General features: G+C 42.9%; 1 protein-coding gene across 10 annotated transcripts in view; it reads right to left on the bottom strand.

Moving 5' to 3' along the window:
• The window catches only part of RIMS1 (regulating synaptic membrane exocytosis 1), a 400,438-nt gene that overhangs the window by 209,695 nt on the left and 174,151 nt on the right, over positions 1–16,592 (bottom strand). For 9 of the 10 annotated variants that reach the window (XM_044292436.1, XM_044292439.1, XM_044292440.1 and 6 more), the window contains 2 exons: positions 15,180–15,333; positions 6,908–7,061 (listed from right to left, as the gene is read on the bottom strand). In XM_044292436.1, the coding sequence (XP_044148371.1) occupies positions 6,908–7,061; positions 15,180–15,333 (308 nt within the window). Of the gene's footprint in view, positions 1–6,907; positions 7,062–13,560; positions 13,564–15,006; positions 15,079–15,179; positions 15,334–16,592 lie in introns of all 10 variants that reach the window. The other variant, XM_044292437.1, reaches the window with a different exon arrangement.

Here is a 16,592-nt window from a genome sequence, read left to right as displayed (position 1 = left end):
CCAACAAACAAAGTGTGACCGAATTTCATAAGCTAAAATTCGCTCATCTCTAAAAAGGATCATAAAAACCACTTTAAGTATTATACAGTTCTCTCTAGAATACTAGAGCCTTTACTTTTCCAACGCCTCATAATTAATTAAGATGACTTCAATAATTTGATATGGACAATTTTACATTTTCAAATTGAAATCTGAACTGCTCATTCAGTAAACATCCTCGCTGTGTGGTCGCACTGTGCGTGGTTAGTTTACAATACGTTATACATAAAAACGGTCATGAAGATATTTGCAGAATGCAAGTGTCTGGCATATACAATGGAGAGGGGCCGGCCGTACATACTTGCATTGCTGATGGATTTTTCAAAGCATTTTTACGGAACATACACACAATGGTGTACTATTGGGGGGGGGGGGAGGCGGTCCACCCCGGGTGCCGACTCTCAGGGGGGTGCCAGAAGCAGTTAGCGCTTCCATCAATACAGATGGAAGCGCTCATTGCTGGAGCGCTGGGAGCTGTAGTCCTGTCACTCACCGCTCTGCTCCCTGTGCTCCTCCCCCCCTTCAGGCCGCCCACACCATGCTGCAGAGCGATCTGTGCCTGCAGGGAAGAGAGGTATGTGGCTTCAGGAACGGGACAAGGTGTGTAGTTATTGTGGGTTTTTTTTTTATACAGAGGGGACACAGAGGGCTTTATTACTATGGAGGGGGTACAGAGGACTTTATTAATATGAAGGGGGCACAGAGGACTTTATTACTCTGGAGGGGGTACAGAGGACTTTATTTATATGAAGGGGGCACTGAGGACTTTATTACTATGGAGGGGCACAGAGGACTTTATTACTATGGAGGGGGCACAGAGGGCATTATTACTGTGAAGGGGGCACAGTGGGCATTATTACTGTGAAAGGGGCACAGTGGGCATTATTACTGTGAAAGGGGCACAGAGGTCATTACTAGAACAGTGGGCATTACTACTATTGAGGGGGCACAATGGGCATTATTACTGTGAATGGGGCACAATGGGCATTATTACTATGAAAGGGCACAGTGGGCATTATTACTGTGAAGGGGGCACAATGGGGATTTTTTTCTATGGAGGGGGCAGAGAGGTCATTACTAGCACAGTGGGCATTACTACTATAAAGGGGACACAACGGGCATTATTACTGTGAATGGGGCACAATGGGCATTATTACTGTGAAGGGGGCACAGTGGGCATTATTACTGTGAAGGTGGCACAGTGGGCATTATTACTGTGAGGGGGCACAATGGGGATTTCCTCTATGGAGGGGGCAAAGAGGGCATTACTAGTACAGTGGGCATTACTACTGATAAGGGGGCACAATGGGCATTATTACTGTGAAGGGGGCACAATGGGCATTATTACTAAATAAGGGGGCACAGTGGGCATTATTACTATAAAGGGGGCACAATAGGGATTATTACCATGAAGGGGGCACAATGGGGATTATTACTGTGAAGGGGGCACAAAGAGGGCATTACAACTGTGAAAGAAGGGGCACAGAGAGGGCATATCTAATGTGAGGAGGGCACAATGTGGGCATAACTACTGTATATGTGGGCACATATCTGTATAAAACTACTGTGAAGGTTGTACAATGAGGGCAATACTACTGTGAAGGGGTACAACAGTTTTAAAGTATTGGGGGCGGGGTGCCAGAGAAAGGACCCGTCCTGGGTGCCAATCACCCTAGGCACACCACTGCATACACACTATTAAGAACGTGTCTTGCAACTCTACTGGTAGGTGCAATGCAGTGTATTTTATCCGTCTGTGTAATTTCCCTGCGGTTCTCACACCTCTACACTGAAAAGAATGAAAATTATGGTTGACAAAAATCAACACCACAGTTCGATTTCCATGCAGGAATTTAATGCAACATATGGATGAGGCAATATTAGGAACCTCCATCACAGATTCTGTTAGAGGGGTTATCCAGGTAAATATAATGATGACCTATCTTCAGGATGGATCATCATTATCAAATGGGCAGGGGTCTAAATCCCAGTACCCCCCGCCAATCAGCAGTTTCAGGAAGCCGCTCACTAGACCTTTGAAGGCTCCTGGCAGCTTTTCAATCACAGTGCTGTCCATTGTACATCGGCTGTGCTTGGTATTGCAGCTCAGCCCCATACACTTTAATGGGGCTCATCTGCAACTAGGCCATGTGGCCGATTTACTGTGAAGTCACATGGTCTAGGACAGCTGATTGGAAGGGTCCCTGGAGTCAGACCCCCACTGATCTACTATTGATGACCTATCCTGCAGATAGTTCATCAATATTAATTCCCAGATAACCCCTTTAAAACAACCAGAGAAAACATGTGATGTAAAATAACACCATGACAATAACCCATTGGACACCATTATAGTCAATGGGGCACTGGTGTCCATTATGTGCTGGATTTTCATTGTAATGCTCCTAAGATAGAGCATAACAATAGCGGAGAATTGAACAGAGTCTTAGGAATCATGCATATGGCCGCTACCTGGCCGTGCCTGTATTGCGGCCCGCATTCATTTGAATGGGTCCAAAACCCAGAAGCTCGGTGCAGAAAGGAGGCACAGAACCCCACAATAAGCACTACAGAGTGCTTCCGCAGGGTTTCTGTCCGTGCCTCCGCACTGCAAAAAAGTAATGCATGCACTACTTTTTTGTGGTGCGGACAGACTACGGACCCATTTAAGTTGAATGGCTCTGGATCCGTCTGCGGAATCCGCACAGATGTTGCCCGTGCATTGGGGATCGAAAATTGTGGTCCCCAATGCACGGAACAGCCGACCAACGGCCGTGTGCATGAGCCCTTAATGTCACCCACATGTGTTGTACTGTAATTTACCGCGGAATTCAGATGTTCAAAATGTGAAAATCTGCAGCAATTCCGCTAGGTGTGCATTTACCCTAAATGTTCTCAATATGATCCTATTTCCTCTTTACAATCTCTCTATTCAGTCCTCTGTCAGTCTGCAAGATTATCTGCATGGAACTAATAATCATACAGAAATCAGGCAGAAAAAGACAAGGGTTCCTCTCCTCTAATTAACCAAATTTCTGTTCAAAAATAACACTGAGGCGACATTTGATCAAATAGGTTGGGTTCGACCTGCTGGTCTTCCACTGTAGACAGAGCAGAGGTGGAAGTTTTCTGCTGCACAAAGCTTCCTACTTGTCTGATCTGTGGTTTGAGATGGACAAAATGGATGCCTGTTGTAAATCATCAAACACGACGGGGAAAGCAGGGTATGTAGGGAATTCTTACTAATATGTAGGAATTCTTACTAATATTTTTTGGTTTTGAATTTTATTTAAAAGAGTTTTTTTTTAAGGGTTTTCCAAGATTTTTATACTGATGACCTATCCTTTAATACTTTAGAGTCCCCTTAACATACATCGAAGTGTTTCCTGTACTAATCCATCCATGTGCAATGACCTCAAATGCTTTGCTCATGCCTGTACTGTTTACATGTACCCCTATTTTGGTGTATACTTGCACCAGCATATAGAAAATTAGATCTGCTGAAAATGTCTTTAAAATTGACATACTATATGTTACCTTAAAATGTACTAGCAGGGGTAGTTAACCAGCTCAGCATCCCTAGCTTAAAGGAAACCTGTCACCATGATTTTGTGCATAGAGCTGGGGACATGGGCTGCTAGATGGCCGCTAGCACATCTGCAGTACCCAGGTCCCATAGCTCTCTGCGCTTTTATTGTGTTACAAAAACTGTTTTGATCCATATGCAAATTACCTGATATGAGTCCTGTAGCCGGAGATGAGTCAAGCGGAAAGGAGCCCAGCACCGCCCCACGTCCTCCAAATCTCCTCCTTGCTGGCTGACGTCACAGAGCTGGAGCGTCGAAATCTTGCGATGCGCGAGATAGCGCATGCGCAGTGTCGGCATCATGTTCATTCCCTGTACTGGCATCAGCACAGGGAACGAACTACGCATGCGCTAGCTCGCGCATCGCGAGATTTCGGCGCTCCAGCTCTGTGACGTCAGCCAGCAAGGAGGAGATTCGGAGGACACGGGGCGGTGCTGGGCTCCTTTCCGCTTGACTCATCTCCGGCTACAGGACTTATATCAGGTAATTTGCATATCAATCAAAACGTTTTTTTAACACAATAAAAGCGCAGAGAGCTATGGGACCTGGGTACTGCAGATGTGCTAGCGGCCATCTAGCAGCCCATGTCCCCAGCTGTATGCGCAAAATCATGGTGACAGGTTTCCTTTAAACCCCCTTAATGACCAGACCACTTTTTACAATTCTGCACTACACTACTTTCACGGTTTATTGCTCGGTCATACAACTTACCACCCAAATGAATTTTATCTCCTTTTCTTCTCACTAATAGAGCTTTCATTTGGTGGTATTTCATTGCTGCTGACATTTTTTGATAGTAATCAAAATTGACTGAAATTTTTGCAAAAAAAAAAAACATTTTTCACTTTCTGTTGTAAAATGTTTCAATTAAAACTACATTTCTATATAAATTTTTCTCTAAATTTATTGTTCTACATGTCTTTGATAAAAAAATGCAATAAGTGCATATTTATTGGTTTGGGTAAAAGTTATAGCGTTTACAAACTATGGTGCAAAAATGTGAATTTCTGAGCACCTGTCATGTTTCCTGAGGTTCTACAATGCCCAGACAGTAGAAACACCCCACAAATGACCCCATTTCGGAAAGTAGACACCCTAAGGTATTCGCTGATGGGCATATTGAGTTCATGGAAGTTTTTATTTTTTGTCACAAGTTAGCGGAAAATGATTTTATTTTTTCTTACAAAGTCTCATATTCAACTTGTGACAAAAAATAAAATTTTACATGAACTCACCATACCCCTCACGGAATACCTTGGGGTGTCTTTTTTCCAAAATGGGGGTCACTTGTGAGGTATTTATACTGCCCGGGCATTTTAGGGGACCTAAAGCGTGAGAAGTAGTTTGGAATCCAAATGCGTAAAAAATGCCCTGTGAAATCCTAAAGGTGCTCTTTAGAATTTGGGCCCCTTAGCGCACCTAGGCTGCAAAAAAGTGTCACACATGTGGTATCGCCGTGCTCAGGAGAAGTGGGGCAATGTGCTTTGGGATGTATTTTTACATATACCCATGCTGGGTGAGATAAATATCTCTGTAAAAGACAACTTTTCCCATTTTTTTTATACAAAGTTGTCATTATACAGAGATATTTATCTCACCCAGCATGGGTATATGTAAAAATACACCCCAAAACACATTTTCCTACTTCTCCTGAGTACGGCGATACCACATGTGTGACATTTTTTTGCAGCCTAGGTGTGCAAAGGGGCCCAAATTCCAATGAGTACCTTTTAAGAGGGCATTTTTAGGCATTTATATTCCAGACTTCTTCTCATGCTTTAGGGCCCCTAAAATACCAGGGCAGTATAAATACCCCACATGTGTTCCCCATTTTGGAAAGAAGACACCCCAAGGTATTCCGTGAGGGGCATGGCGAGTTCCTTTTTTTGTCACAAGTTAGCGGAAAATGATTTTGTAAGAGAAAAACATATATATACATTTTCCGCTAACCTGTGCCAAAAAAAAAAAAAATTCATTCTAGGAACTCGCCATGCCCCTCACGGAATACCTTGGGGTGTCTTCTTTCCAAAATGGGGTCACTTATGGCGTATTTATACTGCCCTGGCATTTTAGGGGCCCTAAAGCGTGAGAAGAAGTCTGGAATATAAATTTCAAAAATTTTTTACGCATTTGGAGTCATGAGGGGTATGGTGAGTTCATGTGAGATTTTATTTTTTGTCACGGACGTCTGAATGGAGCCTTACAGGGGGGTGATCAAGTGTTAATAAAGGGTTAATAAGTGACGGGGGGTGTAGTGTAGTGTGGTGCGGTGCTTGGTGCTACTTATTACAGAGCTGCCTCTGCCCTCTGGTGGTCGACCCAAGCAAAATGGACCACCAGAGGACCAGGTAGCAGGTATATCAGACGCTGTTAACAAAACAGCGTCTGATATACCTTTCAAGGGTTAAAAAAAAAATCGCATCTACAGCCTGCCAGCGAATGATCGCCACTGGCAGGCTGTAGATCCACTGGTTTACCGTCCGATCCTGTGAATGCGCACTCCTGTGTGCGCGCGTTCACAGGAAATCTCGCCTCTAGCGAGAGGATGCATCGGCGCGTCCATGAGAAACAACCGGACCGCCGCCAGGACGCAATCCTGCGTTCGGCGGTCCTGAGGTGGTTAAAGGAGAGGTCTTGAACCTTTGGCAAAACTAAATCACTGAACATGCCTAAAGCCTGATCTAAGAGGTATGAGTCTGATGGTGGTCTGATCTGAGGCTGGGGGGTTTGATCTGAGGCTGATGGAGCGTGGGGATCTGGGGGTCTTATCTGAGGCTGATTTAGCCTGAGAGTCTCAGGGACTGATTTGAGGACTGATGGAACATGTGGGTCTGATTTTGGGGTCTGGTCTGAGGTCTGATGCAGAATGGGAGTAGGAATGAGGACTGGGGCTCTTCCCTGAGGTCTGATGAAAAAGATTTTCCTCCTCCAAATCCTCGCTGTGCCTTATAGTCTGGTGCGTCTTATAGTCAAATAATACAGTACATGCAATTACAAAAATATTCAGATACAGGTGCTGGTTTGAAAAATATGGAATATTTTTCATGGCAGAACCCCTTTAAGGAGTTGTAGAGATCAGTACCACTGACATGTGTATAATCATATCACCACAATTATTAAAACAATGGGCTTTATATTTTGGAAAAGCCTCTTGAGAATTATGATGAAACAAGGTTCTACAAAAAGTGTTAATTACTCATTTAGGAGTATAGAGTAAATGCAACAAGCAGAGTGGCAAAGAACATACGTTGCTGTGTAAATGGTAAAATGACATAGCATACCTCTGTAATGGCACATTTGGTAAACGTGAGCGGGTCCTGCCCTGATCATCAACACGGTGAGGAGATACGGAACGGGAACGATGATGAGTCACTCTTTGCTGTTCCGGCACTGTTAATGTTGTAGATCGGCTTTGCCTAGTATTAGACCTTGAGCCTAGCAATACAAAAATTTTCAACACAAAAAAATTAGATTTAACTAATAGTGTAGTGGATAAGACCTGGTAATACTTTAAACTTCTGGAGTCCATTTACAAGATTAAATGGGTAAAATGGGCAAGTAGTGTAAAGATTAATAAGACAAAATCATACCCCACTAAACTGTATGGCGTCGCCCTAAGAATCATATAAGCATCAACTCTATTTTCAGACAACTAATCACATCTAACACAACTAAACACGATCAGACTCTTTTTGTATTTGACATGCAAATATAGCTATACAAAATATATACAATGATATAAAAATATCTCTTTACCAGTTCCTTACAATAATGGAATAAATTAGTATATAATAAAAGTAGGATGAATTGTTCCTCTATCAGAGGTTAAGCTAAAAGCTCATGGGTCCTTGTCTAAAGGTGGTGCTCGGGCTCCCTCTCCTAAGCCTACTGCCTATAACAAAACCAAAACCCCACACTGTATACATTTGTATATACAACATATGAGTAGAATCCTAAGTCAATATAAACCCCAGACTAGACTCCAAAGTTAATCAAGATCCCAGAATAGACCTGAACAGACAGCGAGATTAATCCAGACCAGATCCTAAAATTAGTCTAGACATCAAAACGGGACCCCAAATTAAATTCATGCCAGTTCACAAAATAATTTTAGATCCCAGACCCTAAAAAGAATCAGACCCCAGATAAGACCACTAAATCTACTCAGATCCCAGGTCAGACCATAAAATTAATGCAGACCTCTCACTGCAGGAGATGGAAGTGAGATGGGCCCACAGACTTTCTATTGAGTCTGTCTTGCTTCCTCTCCTGTAGCAAGGAAAGAGTGCGATATGTGAGCGCTTGTCTCTTCACGTTCTAGTGATCGGTGGAGGTCTCAGTACTCAGACCCCCACTGATCAAAACTTTTGATATGTCTCTATGACATATCAAAAGTTTTCTGAATACTCACATACCCCAAAAGAAATCTGCAGTCACACACCAGACCCCAAAATCAATACAGATCTCAAACCAGACCACTACATGTACTTACTGACCCCTACTCTCAGGTTGGGTCCCCTTTAGCTCGAGGTGCCACACAGGGTCCCGGTGGCATTCAGTGTGAAGATGTTGTCAGTGTGAAACATACAACGTGCTTATTCTAAAATGGACTTAGTGCAGCAGCAACCAGAAGAGGACCTGATCTGGGAGTGAGGAAAGTAAGTAAACTGAGGTTTAACTGTTGTAATTTGGGCATGTGCAGTCTCACCTAATGAAAACGACACAGGTCTCAGATATTACAATAACTTCACTGTTGGCCCCTTTGCTTTGGGTTCAGTCTCAATTGCGACTGCTGTCACCCATATAGCTGTCACGGTGCGGTTCACTGTGACAGTTGTGGCCGTGCAGGCTGGCTGCAGGCTCTATCGCGTACTGGCTGCAGGCTGAGACCTTTGTATGCTGGTTGCTTTGGGCTGCGTGCTGGCTGCGATGGTGTGTGTGAACTGTGGCCTGTGTTTGTGGCTTCCGTGTCTGTCTTTTTTCCAGAGCTGCGGACCGGAAGATCAGGGCAGCGCTCCGGAAATGCGGATGCGGAGAGCACATAGTGTGCTCTCCGCATCCATTCCTGCCCCGTTGAGAATGGAATGGGTCCACACCCATTCCGGACGTGTGAATGGACCCTGACTCCACGTGTATGCTGGTTGACAGGGACAACGTCCTGTTCTGCCGTCTGTGTGTTCTCTTCTCTGTTCATGCAGGCTCCCCTCCCTGTTTGGTTCTGATGGGGTTAACTTTCCCTGGTCTGTTCCTGGGTGTGGCTTATCAGGTGCCCTCATTATCCAGCTATATCTATCTGTGAGCTGTGGGGCTTGAGGTCAATGTCTTGCTGGGTGTTGCATCTTGCTGCTCACCCAGGAGGACAGTCCTTCCTGTGCCTTACTGGGTGTAGCCCCTTGCTGCTGACCGAGTTTTTTTTGCCATTTGCCTTGTTTGTGGTGTCGTCTGATAATGCATTGATGTTGTTGCTTTGTCTGATCTTCTTTACCTGTCCTGTGATGATGTTGTTATCCTTGTCCATGCCTTGTCTGATCTTCTGTACCTTTTCTGTGCCTTGATCTACTCTGTCTATGTTTAGCCTAGCAGTGCTCTAACTGTGTCTGATAGCTTGGCAGTGCTAAACTTCTTCTGATCCTGCCTGTTCCTTGTCCAGCCTGGCAGTGCCTACTGCTTCTGATCTAGTCTGTTCCTTGTCTGTCCTGCAGTGCCTTACTGCTTCTGTTCCTGTGTTTGTACTGCCTTCGTGAGAGGGCCCCTGGGTTCTCCGGAGGGAGGATCTCTAGTCTGTGTGCAGCTCTGCCCGAGACCGCCATGTTTCCATTCCGCTTGGGGTCCAGGCATCTGCTTCTGTGCTGGTTTTCGTTCGTCTTGTTGTCTGTTCCATGTCCTGTGTTTGCTTGGGTTCCAGTTCTGTTGTCTGTTCTGCTGGTGCTTGCACCAGCATGGTTCCTTGTAGGTAGGTGCCATGTGTACTGGGACCTTCCTGGAGGTGCGACCAGTGACACCTCAGCCCAGTTTATCCCCACCACCAGGGGCTCTGTGAAAAATGGGCCCTCTACAGCAGGGATGCCCAACCTGCGCCCCTCCGGCTGTTGTAATACTACGTGCCCTGCTGAAGGCTGATAGCTGTAGGCTGTCCGGCATGCTGGAGGTCATAGTTTTGCAACAGCTAGAGGGCTGCAAGTTGGGCATCCCTGCTTTAAAGTGGCAGATACTTTTGTTATCAATCTTCTGTTTGGGACGTCAGCCCTATAATAAAGCAGTAAACCCTAACAGGGTTTTATTAAATAATTTTATAAAACACAACTCGTTTTGCCCTGCCAGGACAGGAAATAGAATTGGGGATAAGAAGGAGGTTCCCCTTTAAGTGATTCTGGTTCCTATTTCGGAAGAGGGGGTCTCTTCATCATTGCGTCATAAGACGAAGGGGAAAGTTCAGCAAGAAATTCACCACATTTTATAGTGATGGAGGATCCCAATCAATAAGTCAGAAGACAGCAAACCTAGTTATTTCAGAAGGGGCGTAACTATAGGGGAAGCAGGGGAAGCGGCTGCTTTGGGGCCCTGATCCAGAAGGGGGCCCATCCAGGAGGAGGAGGACTAAAAGATTTTGTCAGGGCCCCCTCAACAGTATTACACAATGAAATGATATACAGTGACAGTATAGACAGTGTAGGAAACGGATGGAACAGCTGCCGGGCCTGGACTGAGAGAGCGATCTTTACTAGCCACAGGAATGGGGGCGGCGTGAAAGGAAGGGGTTGCGAAAAAATTACTGGGGGAGGGGGGCCCCATTCACAAATTTCCTGTGGGGCCCAGTCATTTCTAGATACGCCACTGTATTTCAGTAGAACAATATAGGGCAATATACAAACCAATATTGCCCAGAATCTGGTGGTAGATTGTCAGATGCAGTTTAACAAAGACCTTAGTTCTAACTTCTTTACTTTAGAGTGAGTAAAAATCTGCAGTAAATTTAATTTCATCGTTGAGGTGCAGCAAGGCACAGAAAAGTCTGCACTCAAACTAGTGACACACTACTATAGATAAGAGGTAAGCCCAGTGAGCTCAATTACAATAGGTTTATCAGTAGGGTGGCTGCTATTGTACTATGGCAGGAGGAGGTAGAAGACAGCAGCAATTGTCTCAAGGATAGTGTAACGAAATCCGAGGTAAATAGACAGATAGATAGATAGATTTCATATTGTCCTAAAAGTATTATCAATAGCTGATTGTATAGCAGTGGCTGTTGATCTATTAAGTAAATGCAAATTGTACCTCTAGGTGCCAGCCAGTCTGAAAACTAGGTGAGACACTCCACCTTCTCATAGGAAGCTCTATTTAACACTGGCCTGCTAATTACAAGCCATTTTGGCACACTAATCAAGACCTGGAAGGGAGATATTAAAAATGAGGAGCAACCCCAGACATGCTGTCTGCTAGACCAGCGGGTGGTCTAACCCATTCAATAGATGAATGAAATAATATCAGAAGCCATAACTCCGACCTCATAACACCCACATTCTCAAAACCCTAATAATTGTGTCCAGCCTGACATGGGCTTCGGGGAGAGTCTATACACGCCATACTGAACATGGGGCGTTTCTCTGGATTCAGGATCTGGCCTTCTGGAAAGCATAACTTGATCATATTTGGTGTCTGTATGACCGAGACGAGGTGACTCAGATTAAGGGATCGGGACAGATTGTCTGCTCATGTAGAAAGCAGGGGGTTTGGTCAACTTATGAAAGCAGGGGGTTGGCTTTGATTGGGAGTTATCTTAGAAGAAACACACATCCTTTCTGTCTCTATAGAATCTGACTATGGTGTAGAGTAAGAAGATGAGAACTGCTCCTCTCCCAACAACAGAATGAGGAAGAGGGTGCAACATACAGCTCCTTCTGTCACACAGTGCAATAGGGCACAGTAAGCACCTGCACCCTCCAATCTACTCTACTAGTGCCATTTCTGCAGCCTTGTTTAGCTAGTTTTCTGCAGTCCAATAGAGCAGTTTCAGTTATTGAAACACCAGCCATGATCAGCTTGGCTGCTCAGAGGTTTACAATGTGGCCTGCAGCACTGAAACCCTTGGTTGGGATTCATTGGCATCTATGGTCTCCCAGTACTTGCGTGGGAATTCTCCAAGTACTCCAGTTTTTTCCCATACTTCATTGGTTAATAGGCTTTCTATGAAATTGGCTTTAGCATTTGAATGTTTGAAATGCACAATTCACTAGGGATAAAGAGATGAGTCTTCTGACAACACTGATTGAGCACAGCCCAGTTAGAGGGATTATCCCACAAAAACTATTGAGGATATTTGAGAAATACTTTTCGTGGGTTAATCCCCTAATAAGAAGGATGAACACCCTTTGTTTATTTTAAAACTACAGTGTAATTATAAAATCATAAAATATATGGTAATAAAAAGATAACGACAATAACAAGTTTTGGGTTTGTTATTTTTTTTTTACAAATCTCTGGCTCAAACAAAAATTAAACTTTGCAACAAGAATTTTTTTTAAATTAATTTTCCAAATACAGATGATCTTTAAGATAGGTCACCGATATCAGATCATTGACTGTCTGACACCTGCCAATCATCTGGTGGTAGGAGCCATGGTCACTGGAACAAATACAGTATAAGGAGCCAGAAGTAGACAGGTCGGTACACTGTGTAGTGTCCATGCTGTGTTACTGCAGCTCAGTCCCCATTCTAGTGAATGGTAACCCGGCAAGGCCACTACACAGTGTACAGAGCTGTCTGCTTCCGGCTTTGTAAACTGTGTTTGTTCCCATGGCTGCAGCTCCTGCTAGCAGCTGATCAGTGGGGGTGCAGAGTGCCGGACCCCCACCAAACTGATACTGATGACCTATTGTAAGGATAGGTCGTCAATATCAAAGTATCAAAAACCCCATTAAATTTGCTGCATGTTGGTCTATGTACAGATTAATATAGGCATACATCATATATAAGTTTGGTATATCACTATATCACATTGAATAAGCAAATACAAAGCACAATAACAGCATTAATATAATTTAATTCCAGTGTTTTGCTTTCAAACCTATTACCATAACTCTCAATAGAGCATGCAGTTCTGAAGTCTGTTTTTCCAATGGGATTATACAAGATTTAGTAATATACTCGATAGTCCAAGGCACAAAACAACCTCAGATAACAACCCATCCTCGATAACTACATTTTTCAAGAACACCTGTCAGCCATGATTTTGGGGCATCTATGAAACATTCTTTACCTCCAGGTTTTGCAAATGACTGACCTTTTATGAAGCCTAGCACAGAGTTAATAGGTAAAGATATCTTACTGTGATAGTCCCCTTATGACATCATTTGGTATTTTTTTAACTTAATTAACTTGCTACTTCTCAGTTGGCATGGGAAATGTGTGAGATAACTGGGATCACAGTGGCACAAATGTGTATGGTCTCCTTGTAATCCCATGGAAGAGTACCGTACTTCAGTCAGCCTTAGCCTTGCCTGAAACAGCTGGCAACAGGGAACACCAGACTACAGATAAAGGGGATATACCATCAATGTCAGATAGGTGCAGGTCCCACCTCTGGGACCCATTCTTATCTCCAGAAAACGGCACCCGAAGTGAATGGAGAGCAGACGTGCATTTGCAGCCACCCTCTGTTCACCACTGTGAGAGTTCTGATAATAGTTGAGCGCTGCCTCGTCTATTTCGGGCAGTCCTAATGCGATAAATGGAGAGGTGGCCATGCATGTGTGGAGTGTTCTTCATCCACTGCTATGGGGCGTTAGAAAATAGCTTGGCTATTTTTGGAACTACCTTATCAGTGAATGGAGAGCATGCGTAGTTCACTCTCCTTCACTCCGGGGCCTCTGTTCTGGATATAACAGCGGGTAGCATCAATGTCTGAGATGGGAATACCTCTTTAACTTGATAAACCAACTAGATGTATTCTTTAGTCTATGTGATCATTTATTATATGATTATTGTCAAACCTGATTTTTTTTTTTAGCATTTTACATTTACAGGTGAAACTGGAAAAATTTGAATTTCGTGCAAAAGTCCATTTATTTCAGTAATGAAAATTAAAAGGAATTGCGTTAATGCAGCTTAAAATTTGAATTCTGTGAAAAGGTTCAATATTCTAGGGTCAAAGTGTCACACTCTAGTCAGCTAATTAATCCATACCCCCTGAGCAAAGGGTACATCAAAATTGAGACTTTGGGGTTTCATAAACTGTAAGCCATAATCATCCAAATTATAACCAATAAAGGCTTGAAATATCTTGCTTTGCATGTAATGAGTCTATCTCATATGTTAGTTTCACATTTTAAGTTGCATTACTGAAATAAATGAACTTTGCACGATATTCAAATTTTGAGTTTCATCTGTACATTTCCAAATGGAAAAACAATCTTCAATGTCATTTTATGTGCTGGCATCATGGAACTTGCATAAAAATATCATTATCATCATATTTTGCTTTCATGTATCTCCCCTAGTTCTGTTGGTAAACTGTGTGGCTCTGGACAGAATTAGTCTACTTCCCCCTCTGGCAGCAAACTCTATATGCAGAAGGAGCCTTCTCAGCTATATAGTGCCATGCTACTCCTTCCCTCACAAGCAAGGCATGAAGCCATTTGTATTGGCTGCTCCGCAGTGAACAGAGAGTCACTGTGCAGAATACTGGCTGTGGGGAGATTGCCCCAGCATGTGTGACTAGCATTACACAGCTCAGTAGATGGACATGCACGTTGCTATACACTAGGAATACCAGGTGGCGCCATACTGTGTCATAACTCTTTATTGCAGTATGTAAAAGGCACTTAATTGTTATGGTCTGTACAATGAATATGATATTAATTTCTGTTATGGGAGAGGTTTGGGATAGGTTTGAAAGCCATACCTTTAAGCATTAGTGTGGTGCTATATTAAAATCTCTATTTTATATCCTAATGGCAAAATATAAATTGGCAGCCATGCATCATGCACTGTTAACACTTCCGTGCAGCAGCAGTTTCATGAGTACTACAGACTAGTTAATTCAACAAGCAGAACAGTGAAACAGGACAAATCTATGCGTCTTGGAACGTTAATTGATGCCATGGTGTTTACGCTCTAGAAATAATGTTGCATTTATTAGCTCAGAGCATTGTGAAGTTGAATATTTATTATCCCCATAATTTACCACTTTGATCATGAATCAAAACCTTGGAAAAGATTCAACATGTGGTTGCAGAAAACGCAAATCAAATGATGTTCTTTACTCATTAGAATAGTCTCCACAATACACTGAATCTCCAAAATGAACATCCTACTGGAATCTAGATTAGTGAAACGAAGCAGAAAGCAAAAAGAGATGGGACCATGCCTTTACCAACGCACCTGGAGGCACAACTCCAATACCATCATCAACATCAAAATCTGAGAAGTCACTATCAATGATTCGCTGAGATCCTGTACAACAGCAAACCATAGGTGGTCATTTCATGAAGCACAAGACGGTTTATGCACACAGTAATAAGCAGACTTGACGTTGTTGAGAACAGGGTACTTACTTTGTAATTTTTTGCTAGAACTTTCTCCATGTACATGTCTCCTTGGCATGAAAGGTGATGGCTGAGGCAGAGGTAGTGAAGACTCATCATGTGTTTGCAGTTTATACCAGTGAGGTTCATCATCTAATAGTGCAGTCTCTAGCTCTATGAGAATCTGAGAGGAAAGTTAAACTATGAGTGGGGAAGCCAAATAACCAGCCATGATTCATGAGTGATGATCGCTACCGAAAACTCAACTTGAACAATCTATGTAACAGCTGATATTGGTGGTTTTATCCCACACGGAGTGTTAGAAGTACACATGACAATATAACGATACAAAAAACATGGTCAAGTTTGTTGACTCCACAGTTTTAAAAGTTATCCCACAAAAGTACAGTATGTATCACCTATACATAGGATAGGTGATAAATATCAGGTTGTGGAGGGTTCGGCTGCAGCGATCCCCTCTCTGAATGAAGAGGTAGAGCACATGTTGGTCCACCGCTCTCTTCAATTCTATGGAACTAACAGATTCAGAGTTCTCAGAGTTGAAGGGAGTCTCAGCAAACGGACCCAAAACGATCCAATAAATACCACCTATCTTAGGGATAGGTGATCAATATGTTTTGCAGGATAATTCTTTTAAGCATGATCTAAAAGACAAAAGGGGAGATTGATCAAAACTGGTGTAAAGGAAAACTCGCTTAGTTGCCCATAGCACCTTTCATTTTCTATGGAGCTCTGAAAAAGGAAAGGTGGAATCTGATTGATTGCTAGGGGTGACTAAGCCAGTTTTTCTTTATACCAGTTTTGTTAAATCGCATTAGGGTGGCTTATCACATTCCCTAATCTAAAGGCTCATTTAGATGAGTAGATAATCGTTCAGGTGATTGAAGACACAAGTGACCTACCGACAACGTCAATGACAAGGACAAACATTAACATGCAGGGAGTATCTTATACAAATTTGTTTACATTTCACATCGTACACTTGCTTAAACGATGATCGCTGACTGCGCTCGGACAGTTCTAGTCATCGTGACTATCACCAAAAGGTCACATGATGCACATTTACATTACCACAGTTAATTAACAACAAATGATGATTTTCTTGTTCACATCAACAATTTGAAAAGCATTGAACAAGCATTTTTAATATAATTGTTCAGTCACTATGTACAGTCGTGGCCAAAAGTTTTGAGAATTACATAAATATTGGAAATTGGAAAAGTTGCTGCTTAAGTTTTTATAATAGCAATTTGCATATACTCCAGAATGTTATGAAGAGTGATCAGATGAATTGCATAGTCCTTCTTTGCCATGAAAATTAACTTAATCCCCCCAAAAACTTTCCACTGCATTTCATTGCTGTCATTAAAGGACCTGCTGAGATCATTTCAGTAATCGTCTTGTTAACTCAGGTGAGAATGT

Source organism: Bufo gargarizans, chromosome 4 (assembly GCF_014858855.1).
Source record: "Bufo gargarizans isolate SCDJY-AF-19 chromosome 4, ASM1485885v1, whole genome shotgun sequence".
NCBI classification, from domain to species: Eukaryota; Metazoa; Chordata; class Amphibia; order Anura; family Bufonidae; genus Bufo; species Bufo gargarizans.
Note: the sequence above shows the minus strand (reverse complement) of the source record. Positions and strands in the feature narration are given on the sequence as shown.